The sequence below is a fragment of the Balaenoptera borealis genome (genome assembly GCF_965194805.1).
Source record: "Balaenoptera borealis genome assembly, chromosome: 13".
Lineage (NCBI taxonomy): Eukaryota > Metazoa > Chordata > Mammalia > Artiodactyla > Balaenopteridae > Balaenoptera > Balaenoptera borealis.
In genome coordinates, this window is record NC_138870.1 from 88144040 (window position 1) to 88158647 (window position 14608).

Sequence of the window (14608 nt, forward strand, 5' to 3'; positions counted from 1 at the left end):
AAATTCAGTGGTGAGGGAGTAGCACGTGAAGCACATGACAAATGGGCTGGGGAAAATTCCAGGCCAAGGGAGCAGTGTGCACCGAAACACAGACGTGAAGAAGCATGACACAGTTGAAAAACCGTGATTCTGTGTTATTGGAGTCTGGAGTATAGCAAAGAAATGGTGAGAGATGAGGCTGGATTAGGGGGCAGTCGAGGCTTCTTGTTTAACCTAAAGAATGTGTGTTCTATTCTGTAGGCGATAGGAAGCTGTTGAGAGAATGGAATTAGAGGGGGACTTAAATAGATTGATATTTTAATATCATAGAGGATAGACTATAATAGAGATATATCAAATATGTATCTAATAATAATAATATATATGATAATATGGTAGAGAGCAGGGCAGAACTTGGAGGCAAGGCCGTGGTTCATGGATTTCCTGCGGGAAGTGAGGGAGAAAGAGGAGTCTGGCACTTGGACGAAAGAGGTACCATTCACCAAGACAGGGGATTAGAAGAGAGGAGAACAGATTTGGGGGTGGATGGTGGAGAGAGGGTAACGATTTTCTGCAGTGTAGCAGTACGGTGTAAGGAATGTGCTCAGAGTTTCAGTTTATGGTTGCCGGAGCACATCTAACTGCACTGCATTGGAGATCCACCCTGCCCTCGACTCTTCTGTCTCTCCGGGCAGGGAGCACTAGGACTTCTCCAGCCACCAGCCGATGGAGGTGGACCCCTGGGCATAGGGAGTGGCTGAAGCAGTGTGAGGAGAAGAGAGGACTGATGGGTGGCTCAGTTGAGGAAACGCCAAATAGTAGCGGAAAAGGATAAGGGCCTGAGAAATGAAGTGCCACGTTAAAGAGTTACGGATGACAAAATCAAGACTTCCTTTGGGTAATTTTATGTTGCTGGTGCTTGTCCGCAGGTAATTTTCCCCCAAGGAACATTTGGCATTGTCTGGAGATACTTTTGATTGCCATGACTGGCAGGGTGCTACTGGCACCTAGTGGGTAGAGGCCCCAGTTGCTGTTAAACATACTTGAATGTACAGGACAGGCCCTCACAGCCCAAAATCATTCAGCCTCAAATGTCAGTAGGGCCAAGATTGAGAAACTCTGCTTGAGGTCCTGAGATCAGAGCCCTAGTCTTACCTTTTGACAAGTACTGCCAGCCCAGAGAGTTCATCCCCAGCATGTCTCAGTTCACCTCTTCGACTGTGTGGGGAACAGAATATACGCTCAGTTCCTAAAACAAGCCCACAAGCCATTTGAGTTCTGCTGGAAATTACGGGGGAACTGAATTAAAATGTTTCCCTTCCTCCCTGTTTTTCTATCTATTTATTCTTTCATTTGTTGACTTAACTATTTATGTATTTACATTTAGAATTCTTATAAAATGGTACATAGATACGTTGTGTCCCTGGGGAGCCCAAGATGCCAAGTAATATTGTGTGGAAAATCAATCTATGATTATAAAGGACGTTCCATCCCAAGAACAGCTAGCAGAGGAAGGAGGGTGGGGTTGAGGCCACATAGACCCAGAAGGAAGGGGGAGGTATTGCAGAGGAGAGTGATGTTGGGAAATAAAAGAGAAAAGTGGAAAGGATGTTGATGGGGTGACTTTTCTGGGAAAGCTGCATAAAGCTTGTAAGTTAAGGTTTTCTGCATCTACGTCTTGGAAATCATTGTGTTTCAGAGACTCCAAAAGGAAGGAAAAGAAAACCCAGAAAAACAGAACCAAAAACACCAGTGGAACCCAAAAAACCCGCTGAAGCCAAAAAATCTGGCAAGTCCACAAAATCAAAAGAAAAGCAAGAAAAAATTACAGACACATTTAAAGTGAAAAGAAAAGTAGACCGGTTCAATGGTGTTTCAGAAGCTGAACTTTTGACCAAGACTCTACCGGACATTTTGACCTTCAATCTGGACATTGTGATTGTAAGGATATTTGTTCTCCTTTGGTTTTATAAATAACATTGGTGGATTAACTTTACTTAACCATATCCTTGCAAATAGCATTTTGCTGAAAAGAACCATTTCCAAGATCCTCTTGGTAGTAAATGGAGTCACCTTCTTAAGGTTGTATTGTATGGGTTGGTTTAAGAGGGTGGGCTCCGGGGCAGGGCTGTCTGCTTTCACATCCTGCCACATGGGTATGACCACGGACAAGCCTGAACCTTCCTAAACACCAGTTTCCCCATTGGTGAAACAGGGGTGATGATAGGATGAAGGTGGCTCCTTTGGCATAGGGATTGCAATTACGTAAAATAATCCACGTGACTCACTTAGGTTGCATGACACCTGTGGGTTCTCCATAATTGATAACACTGATTTTGAACTTTGATTTTTATCAATAACTGTAAGAAACATCAGCATGGAAACAACTGTGTAGACGATGTGGAGTCAGCTGCTTGTTGGGAGTTGAGAAGCAAACTTGTGGCTGGACCTGGGCTCAGGTTGATTGATTGCTCCAGCTCCTCTCTCTTTCCAGCCCAGTTGGGGGTGAGGCTGCTGGGGATATGAGAGAGTCAAACTGGTTTTTAAAAACAACACCAAAACTTTTAATATAAAGGAAGTCTCTTTCCTCAAAATGGAATACTTTGTTCAGGTCAAGAGTTGGTACTTGATAGAGCAATAGCTTCTGATGCTAGATTAGCTTTTTATTTTAATCAATTCAGTTTTATCCACCACTCCTCCATGGAAGCCCTAAGACTTAAGCCTACTTTTCAAGACTAAAATGTACAAACATTTTGTTTTGTAGATCGGCATAAACCCAGGACTAATGGCTGCTTACAAAGGGCATCATTACCCTGGACCTGGAAACCATTTTTGTAAGTGGTTACCTTTTTTCTTTATTTTTTTATTTTTAAAAATATTTATTTATTTGGCTGCATCAGGTCTTAGTTGTAGCACACGGGGTCTTCGTTGTCGCATGTGGGATCTTCGTTGTGGCATGCGAACTCTTAGTTGCAGCATGTGGGAACTGGTTCCCTGACCAGGGATCAAACCCAGGCCCCCTGCATTGGGAGCATGGAGTCTTAGCCACTGGACCACCAGGGAAGTCCCTGTGGTTACCTTTTTTAATATTTTACTTTTAAACTAGATATTCTTGTTAATAGTTTGGGTCTTGTTTTTTTAAACCAAATTGTGTTTTTTAAAAAGAAACTATGGTTGAGTAAATATAATACATCTTTTCTATGTGTTTTTACACAAAAATAAAAGGTTTGAAATGATCTGACGCTGTTAACATTTTGGTGTATAAGAGTGGAGGGGCATGAAAAAGGAGTACTTTCTCTTTGGTTTGAGTTGTTTTCAGTGAGTTTTAACACCTTTTTTTAAAATGATTTTTCTTTTTTGTTACTATTCTGTTATCTACAGAATAGTAACAATAGTACATCATTGTATCAGTACAGACAGAATACTTACCTTTCCAGATTTCTGCTCATCTTATTTCCTAGGAGAAATGAAATGCATTGGCAATCAAGCTGTAATAGTTAAGAGAGACTCTGATTGGAGACATTCTCCACAGATGCTTTGTATCTAGCAGAAATTAGTATTGAAGACCTTCATACTTGTAGAGTGAGCTTTAAAACCAAGTATAACTCCTGTTGTATTGTCCTATATATAAATCGTCTTATCAATTATAACACTGCCTAATAGACAAGGCGTGCAGTAGACAATCAGGAAACACTAGCTGATTAAGTAAACAGCATTAAAAACCTTTAGTACAAATGACAGTAATGTATTTTTGGAACTAATAACATGTTGTCTCCATTATTTGAAAACAAAATTTCTAGAGAAGCTTGAACTTTTCATTTTCTCCACTGTCAAGATGCTTACATGCCCTGAGTCCATTGGTGTATGTGTATCTGTTTAGGGTTTTCCAGGGGCAGGTGGTGGTACTTCCAGTTATTAGAAAGCTAAACAAACAGTGTCAAAGTTTACTACACTGACTAGCTGTGTACTCAACAAGCATTTACTTTGACCCCCTGTAAAAAGGAGATAAACAATAGTAATATTTCAGTTACGACAATTAAATGAGGTAATCCATGTGAAGGACTTAGCACAGTACCCAGCCCATAGTAATTGCTTGGTATGGTATTTGACCTATGTTATAATTTTTTAAATATCCGAAATCTTTTTTTTTTTTTTTTAATTTCAAGAGTAGACTCACATCAATACACGGGGCAGAAAAACCTTTGACCTTCTACAGAAATAAACTGAACTCTCTTTTTCACAGGGAAGTGTCTGTTTATGTCAGGGCTGAGTGAGGTCCAACTGAATCACATGGATGATCACACTCTACCAGGAAAATATGGTATTGGATTTACCAATATGGTGGAAAGGACAACACCAGGCAGCAAGGATCTTTCCAGGTGATTGCATAACATTCGGTTTTATCGGTTGGAACCTTGGTCATGCTGGGTGCCTCATGTACTCTAGGAGGATCCTATGTATCTAGTTTAAGCTGAGCTTAACCGTTATATGATTTGATCTTTTATAGAAAGCTATCTGAATTTAGCGTATTATAAATATTGCCATATTTATATTTTGACTACTTTTTAATTCGATTTTAGTAAAGAATTTCGTGAAGGAGGACGTATTCTAGTGCAGAAATTACAGAAATATCAGCCACGAATAGCAGTGTTTAATGGAAAATGTAAGATTTACTTTTAAATTTTATCTTTTTGCTTGGCTAACGTTATGGGCAATGTAAATATGCTTGTATTTCATTTTAGGTATTTATGACATTTTTAGTAAGGAAGTTTTTGGAATAAAAGTTAAGAACTTAGAATTTGGACTTCAACCGCATAAGATCCCAGACACAGAAACTGTAAGTCCTTAAAACTGCATTTGTAAATCAACTAAATACGAATTTTCTCTAGCTAGTTTCCCCTTTTTATTTGTTCTGTCCATTTTTAATTTATGCTGTAAAAAAAAACCACTGTATTTTGTGGAATAATATCTACATATCAACTTGAAATAATAGTTGCAAATTAATTCAGATACTGTTATAGTTTTATTAGAAAAAGAAACATGTGTCAGATAAATGTCTTTATGACATTATGTTAGTTATGTTATTTGGCTAAAATATTGAGAGGAGCTGGCTCACAAGCTCATTCAAAATATATTTAATGGCATATTCTTGTCAAATTCAAGTGGGTTAGCCCTTATTCAGTTGTGAAACAAACATGTAAATATAGACATGATCCCGATTAGTGAAACTGCTAATCACCCCCCGTTTATATATCCTGGCCCAGTCTCATGTTAGAGCCATATAAACAGAACAGCCCCGTTGCAGACAGGCATCCAGCCAACCTGACTGGCATTTGGTGCTATTGTCTTTATACATAAAGGCATCATGGCATTTGGTGCTATTGTCTTTATACATAAAGGCATCATGGCATTTGGTGCTATTGTCTTTATACATAAAGGCATCATGGCATTTGGTGCTATTGTCTTTATACATAAAGGCATCATGAAATAACACATTGGTTTTCAAACTCTATAATTTCTGTGGAGTTTCTGCAGACATTTGATTCAAAGTTTGCTTCTTAAATATAGTTTTAAGTTTTGTTTACAACTTCTAAAATAAAAATACACATGCACAGACCTCTGTGTTACAGACAGCATTTTAAATGACAAGAAGCCAACGTGCTGACAAGTTTTTGTGGAGACCTCAGAATAAAGTTTCTGCCACCAATATATATTTTAACTTCTTTTTAAATTTCTTCTGTTTTTAACTAATAAATATGTGATTGATAAAGTAGGTTGTAGCACTGGTCATTCTTTAAATTGCGGCCTACCCTTGTCTACTTGGGTAAAATTGTACAGATGAGTTCACTACTTCCTATAAAGTACTGCATTATTGTCCCTTAAATGCCAGATGAGGCTCAGGTATGTCTCTTGGATGTGTGATCAGAGTAGTGCAATAATAAGTGAACCTGAATCATATCAAGATAGGTAGTTTTAGCTCTTACAATGATCTGTGAGTGCATTTATCTTATAAAATTTATTCTTTATCATGAAGTATTCAGAGTTATTGATGATATTAGTGATCCAGCTTTGAAAAAATCTACTTTTTCAAGTTTCTGGATCACTTTAATCGAAGACTGTCTTGAGCTTGGAAACTGCTATTACAAAACCTGGTAGCGTTTGCACCTACATATCTTTCTAAATCAGGATTTTCTAAATGCTGCATAAACAAAACAAAATAAGTGAATAACGGTTTGGTTTTTTTTCTGTAATATATGGTATAGAGGCCAATTTAAAAATTGTAAAAAATTGCAACTGGAAAGTCCATAATTCAGCAGCCTCACTCTTTTATATAAGATATATATATCCTGATATACATTATGCTCTGTGAAGGACAATTTGTCATCATCATCCAAAATGATAAATGCAAATATCTTTCTTCCTAGCCATTCCACTTCTAGGAATTTATCCAACAGATAGACTCACACATATTCAAAATTAAATATATACAAGGTTTTTCACTACAGCTTATAATATTAAAAGATTGGAACCAACCTAAATGCCCACAGGTGGGCTCTGGTTAAATTATGAAACTACTACACAGCTATAAAAAAGGAAGCTTGTTTTACTCTGATATGGATACCTGATACGGAATTATCTCTGAGATACATTGTTGAGTAAAAAAAGCAGGGTGCAGGATAGGGAATTGAGCATGTTACCATTTGTGTGTTTTTAAAAGGGGTCAGGGAGAGTACATATATCAGATACGTTTATTTGATTGTATATTCATGGAAAACCTCTGGAACTAGCAATTGATTGCCCTTGGAAAAGAGAACTAGGTGGATAGAAACAGAATTTGGAGGAAAGACTTTTCATTGTATACTTATATGTCGTTTTGTACGAACACTGGGGGAGGCGGGAAGCCTCATTGTTTTTGATTTATTGACTTTGTACTAAGTAAATATTACAAATTTGAACTCAAACACAGCTACTTTTATTGATTTTGCATATATTTATATGATAAGTATCAAGTTATTAACCCAAAGAAAGACAGATTTTCTAATCTCAAGATGAGTAGATTCAATAGACTTGTAAGATTTCTATAACTACAAAATGTTATGATTCTAGCTCTGCTATGTTATGCCATCATCCAGTGCAAGATGTGCTCAGTTTCCTCGAGCCCAGGACAAAGTTCATTACTACATTAAGCTGAAAGACTTAAGAGATCAGTTGAAAGGCATTGAGCGAAACACAGAAGTTCAAGAGGTGCAATATACATTTGACCTGCGGCTAGCCCAAGGTATGTTACCATTATCACTCCTGTTGTTCATTTCATGGATGTCTACATTATAGAAAGTGTGTTGTGAATTTTAAATTAAGCAGGAGAAAAGAAAACAATTATATTGGCAGCCAGAGTGCTCTGATAACAGGTGTTAGTCACTATTAAAATCCTTTTACCGAGGACTTCCTGTCTCATCTGGGGGCTCCTACAGATGTTGAGGAGCCAAGAAGCAGTGTAGCTCACCTAAAATTAAATCTAATAGGTTTTGACAGCTTTTATGAGTTAATTTGGTTTATGTTACAAAGAGTTCAAAGCGGAAGTTGTGTCTCAGATGTGAAATTCAAGAAAAAGATTTGTTCACGATAATTTCTGAATAAAGCTCTCTTCAAAATTGTTATACAAAATCAGTTTTAAATCCCTTTTACCCTTCTCACAGAGGATGCAAAGAAGATGGCTGTGAAGGAAGAGAAGTATGATCCGGGTTATGAAGCAGCGTACGGTGGCGCTTATAGTGAAAATCCGTGCAGTAGTGAACCCTGCAGCTTCTCCTCAGATGGGCTGAGTACGTCCCCTCCGTCTGTTTGTTTCTTTCAAAGACTCGGTTTTGCCAGGATTGGGGAAAAAAGTTTTTTTAGAGAGAGTAAATTACTGAAGAATGGGAACGGAAATAAAAAATCTATTTAGTGACTTAGAGTGAAAATTCGATGATTATTTGGCGTTTAACTTCACAAGCTTTTACAGCTCATTTTCTTTAAGTCACTGACTCCAAGTCATCCTAAGTGCATTTCCCTCCTTGAATAACAAATGAGGATTTATCAGTCCGTATCTTAAAATAGAATAGAAATTTACAATTGTATTCAAGAAGCTTGCTTAACTATTTTAATAACAGCTCTCCTTCACTGGACTGTTAAAATCTCCTAATTAGATCATTTAAAGCTTTTAAATAGAATAAACTAACATTCTTCCTCCCTTCCCCCCCGCCAGTGGCTGACAGTGGAGGATCAACTTTCAGTGACATTCCCAATGGGCAGTGGATGACCCAGTCATTTACAGACCAGATTCCTTCCTTTAATAATCACTGTGGGATGCAAGAACAGGAAGAAGGAAACCATGCTTAAGAATGGTGTTTCTCAGCCCTGCTTAAATGCTGCAGTTTTAATGCAGTTGTCAAGAAGTGGCCCTCTTGACACCACCTCAAAGTGGTTTGTTAACTGAAGTATTTTATTCATATTTTACTCTGGTGATGTAATCATGGTACAGTAGAACTACTTACGGACCTAAGTACTTTGGAAGGAGAAAGTGGAGTTTTTTGTGTATGAGTTTTTGTATTGGAATTAATCATCATTCCAGCTTTTTATAAACTATCTTTCATTTATGAAGAAATTGATTTTCTTTTGGGAGTCACTTTTAACCTGTAATTTAAAAATGAAAGAGTCTGCATATTTACACTTGATTATTAACTGTGCGTAAACTTAGACGCACCGTTATCCCTTTCGTGCGTAAGAAGGGCGTGCTGATGATGAGATTCCCACTGGTAAAGAGGCAAATGTGCTGATTTTCATCTGTGAGGTTAACCCTCAGTGGAGTCTCATTTGGTAGTTTTTAGTGGTGTTTGATGGGCTTCCTGAGTTGTATTCACACTCAGACCTCCTTGCTTTACCAGTGGTGAGCGTCTGTGAGAGTTGCTTGGTAGTAGAAATGGAGAGTATGGCCTTGCAGCAGCAAGGCTAACCCGGCCTTACATGTCAGGGCCATGAGCCCTGGCTTTGGCCCTCTCACCCCCACGTGCTGGTCCTCTAGTAGGCAGAAACTATTCTGCTGGGACGGTAAGTTCCAGAGAGTGCAGAAGACCTTTTAAATTTTGCTACTTCATCTGTGTTTTACTTGAGAGACATACATTTGATAGGGAAGGAACTGAATTTCTCTCTCAGTATCTATCACCATTCAAATTTTATCCTCCTTGGCTTTAAGCATGTAACATGGAAATGATGAGAAATGAACTTTCAGATCGAGTAACAAGATGCTGGAGGTGTTTGATAATCTTATTTAAACTGGTGCTTTATGTACATGAGATGTACTAAAATAAATAATACAGGATTTTTCTTGCTAGGTAAATCGAATAAGCCAGTAATTTTAAAAAATTCTTTCTCTTCATCATTGCTATTTGTTACTGTGGACTAAGTGAACCTCATGGCCAGGTTACTTTGAAGTAATGTACCTTTGTGATTTTCTAATGCATTTTCCATGGTGCTACAAATAGTCCAGACTACTAGGCCTGGTGGATATCAAAGCTGGGTATTCAGAAATGCCAGTTGCATTTATCCTGATCACTTCTGAATATTCTGATTTTATACCTACCCAGGGAGCATGCTGTTTCTTGATATGAAAATATTTATGAGGTTTTGTTTTTTTTTCTAAAAGGTTATATAGCCTGTTTTTTTTGTAATAAGAGATACAAATTATTGTTGTGAATCTTAACATGCTTTTTTAGCTGTAGCTATGATGGGTTTTATTTTTCCTTTAGTCTAGGTAAAGCTGTGTAAAAGTCATTCGTGTTATTTAAATCACGTACTGTACTGCTGTTTACATGGATGTTTTGTGCAGGTGCTTTGAAGTGCCTTGCATCAGGGATTAGGAACAATTTAATTATTTTTTCCTGGGACTCTGTAAAGCATGTAACTAGGTATTACTTTGGTTTTTAACAATTACAGCCTTACATGGATTTTTTTTTTTGAGTGGAGAAAATACCTTTTAAATTATGATGGACACGCACGAGAGAATGGGTTTGAAGATTTTTTTCAAGCATACAATAATGGTGTTTTTCATTAAATATGACAGATGAACAGTAAATGTTGATATACCCTATACACAACAATATGAGACTTTTTCATTAAATAATATTTAAAAAGTTTTAAAATTCATTTGAAAATCTGATGATTTTTACAATAAAAAATATTGAAGATGATTATCCTTAAGTTGCATTGTTTTCTTTAGCAAGACTTACTGGTATTCTTTCCCCATGTTAACCTGAGATCAGTTTGTCTTCTACTATATTTAACATGTAGAATAATATATAATGAAAATCATTAAAAATCTATGAATATTTTATTTTTTCAGACATTTCACGTTTTAAATGTAATATACTGTTCTACCCAAGACAAGACTGTCAACCTGTTAAAAAATATCTACATGTGAAAAATACATTTAGAAATTTTTTAAATTTGTGGCTATAATTTTCATTCAGAGTTAAGCAAATTGATTGCTGAAATCTATCTGGGTTTATTTCTTCCCAATAGTATGTTTCACTCACATTATCTTTTATAATTGCCACTTGTACTTAAGGAAGTAAATCAATACCTATATGATTCAAGGTACTATTTGTACACAGTAGGGTTTTTTGTTTTTGTGGATCATTTGTATCAAAGGTACTGTTCATAAAGAACAGTGGTATGGTAGGCTACAAATGGACAATTCCACATTATTTATACAGGAAATATTTAAAATGTCGTGTTATATCAGCTGTTAGGATGATGGAGTTTAAATATCCCTGCAGGGTCAGGAACAAACCAGCTCTCCCATAAGTCGTTGTGAACACTAGGGAAGTCCCAAGGTTTATGTCTTCCATTCCAGTGGAGTAGTTTTGCTTCCTGCAGAAAATGCTCCGAATATCTGGTATCTGGATTCCAGCCTTCATTGTGTTTAGAGGAAAGTAATAGGTTTGTTAGGAAATTAAAATTTTATATTAAAAATTCAATACAAGTTCATCATAAAAAAAAAAATCAGACAAATCAATGGGTATGCAATGAAGAATTTACCACCTACCCTAATTTTCCAAAATAACCACTGTTAAAGAGTTTCTCGTGAAATTCTTCCAGTAATGTTCTACCTGTATACCAGTGTGTGTGTGTGTGTGTGTGTGTGTATTTTTTGTACCTTGCCTTTTAAAATTACTGTCTTGGAAAACTTTGCACAGCAGCACATGTGACTTCACTGAATCATTTTTAATGACTGCGTAGAATGGATATATGACTGTTGAGTGAGTTTCTTATTAAGGACATTTAGGCTGTTTCTATCCCTTCACAAGCATAAACAATGCTACAATGAACAGTCTTCTATGCATATCTTGTATAGACAATATCTGTAGGATAAAATCTTGTATATGGAACTGCTAGATTGAAGGGTCTGTGCCTTATAAATTTTGATAAGAGATTGTCAAATTGTTCCCCAAAGATTTTGTATTAATTTCACTCCCACCCAGAGTTTATAGTTCTTGTTTCTCTGCATTTTCCGTCCTTAATATGGCAGCATTTTCTTTTAAACAGTCTTGTGTTTACCCTATAAAATGTGACTGAGAATGAGATCTACTTTTTAACAAACAGCTGCCTCCATTTGAATATTACTCTCCTCATAAGTAATCGCTTAGAGACTACGCATTTACTTTGATATTGTTATTGATCAGAATATTTTTAGAATATCTCTTCCAGAAGTACATTAAGATCTTGTGAATATAAATTTTTTAAATATCCCTATCATGTTACATTTTCTTTCTAGGAAAGAGAATGTGGTATTTTTAAAAAAAACAACTGAAAGTCCATTGAGTCAAGAGAGGATGAATAGCTAGAATATTATTATTCTCGTTTTAACATATGATGTAAGAGGGAAACACCCCCCTCCAAACCTTTCTTTCATTATTCATAAACATAGCTGTGCAGGGAGTTGCAGAAGAGGAGCTAGGTGTTTGGGCTATAGTAGCATAATTGGAATAATTATCAACTTCCAAAGAATCTATACAAGGAAATGCTCATCTGGGGAGCAAAGCCTTCACGTGGGAAGTCTCCAGGAAGTAGGACATTGTCTCTCAGCCCCACGACTGAAGGACTCTGTAGGGGCTTGCAGTTTTGCTCTTAGCTAAATAAATTTCATAAATTTTAAAAATCTTAAGCCTACCTGTTTGGACCCAAACTTAATACCCATTAGTGTTACACTGCTTTCTGCTTTCAACAAACTCTAAAACGGAATCATTTTTCAAATGATTTCTGTGTAGCTTTACTTTGCAGACCATCCCTGATTCCAAAACGTTCAGCAGAGATGTAGGCTCTGTTCTACAAGGAAAAATGGCTTCTCTCCCTTGGGAAGATTCTGCCCCTTCCTACTTGTCAATAAGTTAGATGGTTCATAAAATGTAATTCTGAGTCTCTGTTCCAAGATCAGAAACTGCTCTAACCCTACCGATCTAAGCTCCGCATAGCTGTTCCTACAAAACATTTTCATAGATATTCCACTTTGATGGGATTTTCTACACACTCATCACATGGAAATGTTGATGTTTGACATAACAGTGAACCCAACATTACTATAAAGCGAATCAGACAGAATATTAGTGTCCTTAATGTCCCCATGTCATCCTTGTATGCATATGGATGCTCAGAAAAATCGGGAGATTCTGGTGAGGCAGAAGCAAATCTATACAGCATCATTCAGAGGAGACAGTAACCCAACTTCCACAGTTTTGTCTGTCCTTCCTTTTACAAGGGAGAGTAGGGGACATATCACCTTGCAGGATTGTTCTGAGAGAAGTAATGTTCACGTCTATCCCTGGAGCCTAGCCCAGGGCTTGGCAGTGTATGGGCACCTGGTAAATATAAGTCCACAATCCATTGTCTCCAGTTCTAAAATAATCAATCCCCAAATGTCTGAAAACAAAAAGATTTTTAATAACTTCTTTGGCAGCAAAATCTATAACCCTCTCAGGGTACTGCATAATGTAAGTACGTGCACAACATTACCTTTTAAAAATTCAAAACCTTTCTACATTTCTAAACAGATCTGGCCCAGTGGTTTTGGCTAATGGGTTGTGGCCATATGTTTGAATGAATGTGAATGTCTTCTGTGCCAGGCTCTGTTCTAAGCAGTTTACACATATTAGGTAATTTGTTCCTTGTAAAAACATAAGGTTCCTTTAGCTTCCTTTTACAAGTGAAGAAACTGTGGCACAGAGAGCTTGAGTAACTTGCCCAGGGTCATAGAAAAGAGCAGAGTTGGGACTCCAGTCCATACCCCAGAGCCTGTACTCCTGTAGTGAAGAGTGAATAAAAGACTTGAGGGACTCACGTAGTGCACAGTCATTAAACAACTTCTTTTTAAAAGAGAAATTGCTGGCTATCTAAATTCATCATAAGCTGTTATGCTTATTCATTTGGTTTTGTCCACTATGGGCTACTGCAAGAGGGCAATAAAGGCATGTGAAAAAGTTCTGACAGTGAAAGTTCCATCGTAACAATAGTTCATGTTTAGCAAGCACATACTATATGCTAAGCATGAGTCTAATTGCTTTTCCTGAATTCCTAGAAACACACCTCTCAGGTCATTTTTATCACCTGCATTTGCAGAATCTGAGGCTTAAGTAACGTGTCCAAGGTCACCTCCAAGGTCACCTGGAGGATTTGAACTGAGGAAGCTGGTGCAATAGCACACGCTCTTCACCTTGGTGCTCACTGGGTCTATAAAATGCACACTGGTGTTCTTCTGAAATACTTACCCAGGTGCCTTATGTGCCACAGGGGGTTGATGGTGGAGTATTTCCCGTGAAACACAATCAGCATTGGGGAGGTGGCCACCCCTCCTCCCAGGGAGCTGCTGTAGAGATTTTCCCTAAGAAACAGAATAGAAAAGCAACATTTGTCCTGGAGTCCCACAGACTCAGATGAAGTAGAATCTAATCATTTTAAAAGGTGTAAGACAGTCCCTCACTATATAATAAGTCTATGGTCTTTCATTTTTCTCCAACTTTTTATTCTGAAAATTGTTAAACCTACACAAAATTGTAAGACGAATACCATGAACTCCCATATACTTTACCCTGATTCACACAGTGTTAATATTTTGCCATTTTACTTCTCAGGCCTTTTTATGGCAAACTTCGAAGATCCCAAATTCTGATCCTACATTATTTAGAATGACTTTACTCACAAATTCAAGGTTATGATAATATTAAAAATATCCAGATAAAAAAGATGGACAGGATATACAATGCCATGATAATAGTGGTTGTGTTATTTTTATTTTCTCTCTTAATACTTCAATGATGAAAAATGATTTAAAAATTCAATCTTTATTTTACTTTACTTTTTTTAGCTTTAAGTCAGTCAATGTATTATGCATATTTTAAAGTTGATCTGGGACTTCCCTGGTGGCGCAGTGGTTAAGAATCCGCCTGCCAATGCAGGGGACATGGGTTCGAGCCCTGGTCCCGGAAGATTCCACATGCCGCGGAGCAACTTAAGCCCGTGCGCCACAACTACTGAGCCGGCACTCTAGAGCCCGCGAGCCACAACTACTGAGCCTGCGTGCCACAACTACTGAAGCCCG

At 37.4% G+C, this 14608-nt stretch overlaps 2 protein-coding genes and 2 long non-coding RNA genes across 22 annotated transcripts in view; 1 reads left to right on the plus strand and 3 right to left on the minus strand.

Moving 5' to 3' along the window:
- TDG (thymine DNA glycosylase) overlaps positions 1-10208 on the plus strand; it is a 32277-nt gene extending 22069 nt beyond the window's left edge. For all 4 annotated transcript variants that reach the window (XM_082349927.1, XM_082349924.1, XM_082349926.1 and 1 more), the window contains exons 3-10: positions 1679-1920; positions 2744-2813; positions 4223-4358; positions 4560-4642; positions 4722-4816; positions 7087-7258; positions 7677-7802; positions 8225-10208. In XM_082349927.1, coding sequence (XP_082206053.1) covers positions 1679-1920; positions 2744-2813; positions 4223-4358; positions 4560-4642; positions 4722-4816; positions 7087-7258; positions 7677-7802; positions 8225-8358 — 1058 coding nt within the window. In that variant the 3' untranslated portion in view covers positions 8359-10208. The remainder of the gene's footprint in view (positions 1-1678; positions 1921-2743; positions 2814-4222; positions 4359-4559; positions 4643-4721; positions 4817-7086; positions 7259-7676; positions 7803-8224) is intronic.
- On the minus strand, positions 2314-4215 carry LOC309609065. Its single transcript, XR_014233243.1, has 2 exons — positions 3409-4215; positions 2314-2490 (listed from the first exon to the last, which is right to left on the minus strand). It is a non-coding gene; the product is annotated as an uncharacterized lncRNA (long non-coding RNA).
- Positions 4984-5562, minus strand: LOC309609064. Its single transcript, XR_014233242.1, has 2 exons — positions 5474-5562; positions 4984-5357 (listed from the first exon to the last, which is right to left on the minus strand). It is a non-coding gene; the product is annotated as an uncharacterized lncRNA (long non-coding RNA).
- Positions 10209-10326: 118 nt separating the features above from the next.
- The window catches only part of GLT8D2 (glycosyltransferase 8 domain containing 2), a 56459-nt gene continuing 52177 nt past the window's right edge, over positions 10327-14608 (minus strand). For all 16 annotated transcript variants that reach the window (XM_082349935.1, XM_082349934.1, XM_082349946.1 and 13 more), the window contains 2 exons: positions 13779-13891; positions 10327-10928 (listed from right to left, as the gene is read on the minus strand). In XM_082349935.1, coding sequence (XP_082206061.1) covers positions 10756-10928; positions 13779-13891 — 286 coding nt within the window. In that variant the 3' untranslated portion in view covers positions 10327-10755. The remainder of the gene's footprint in view (positions 10929-13778; positions 13892-14608) is intronic.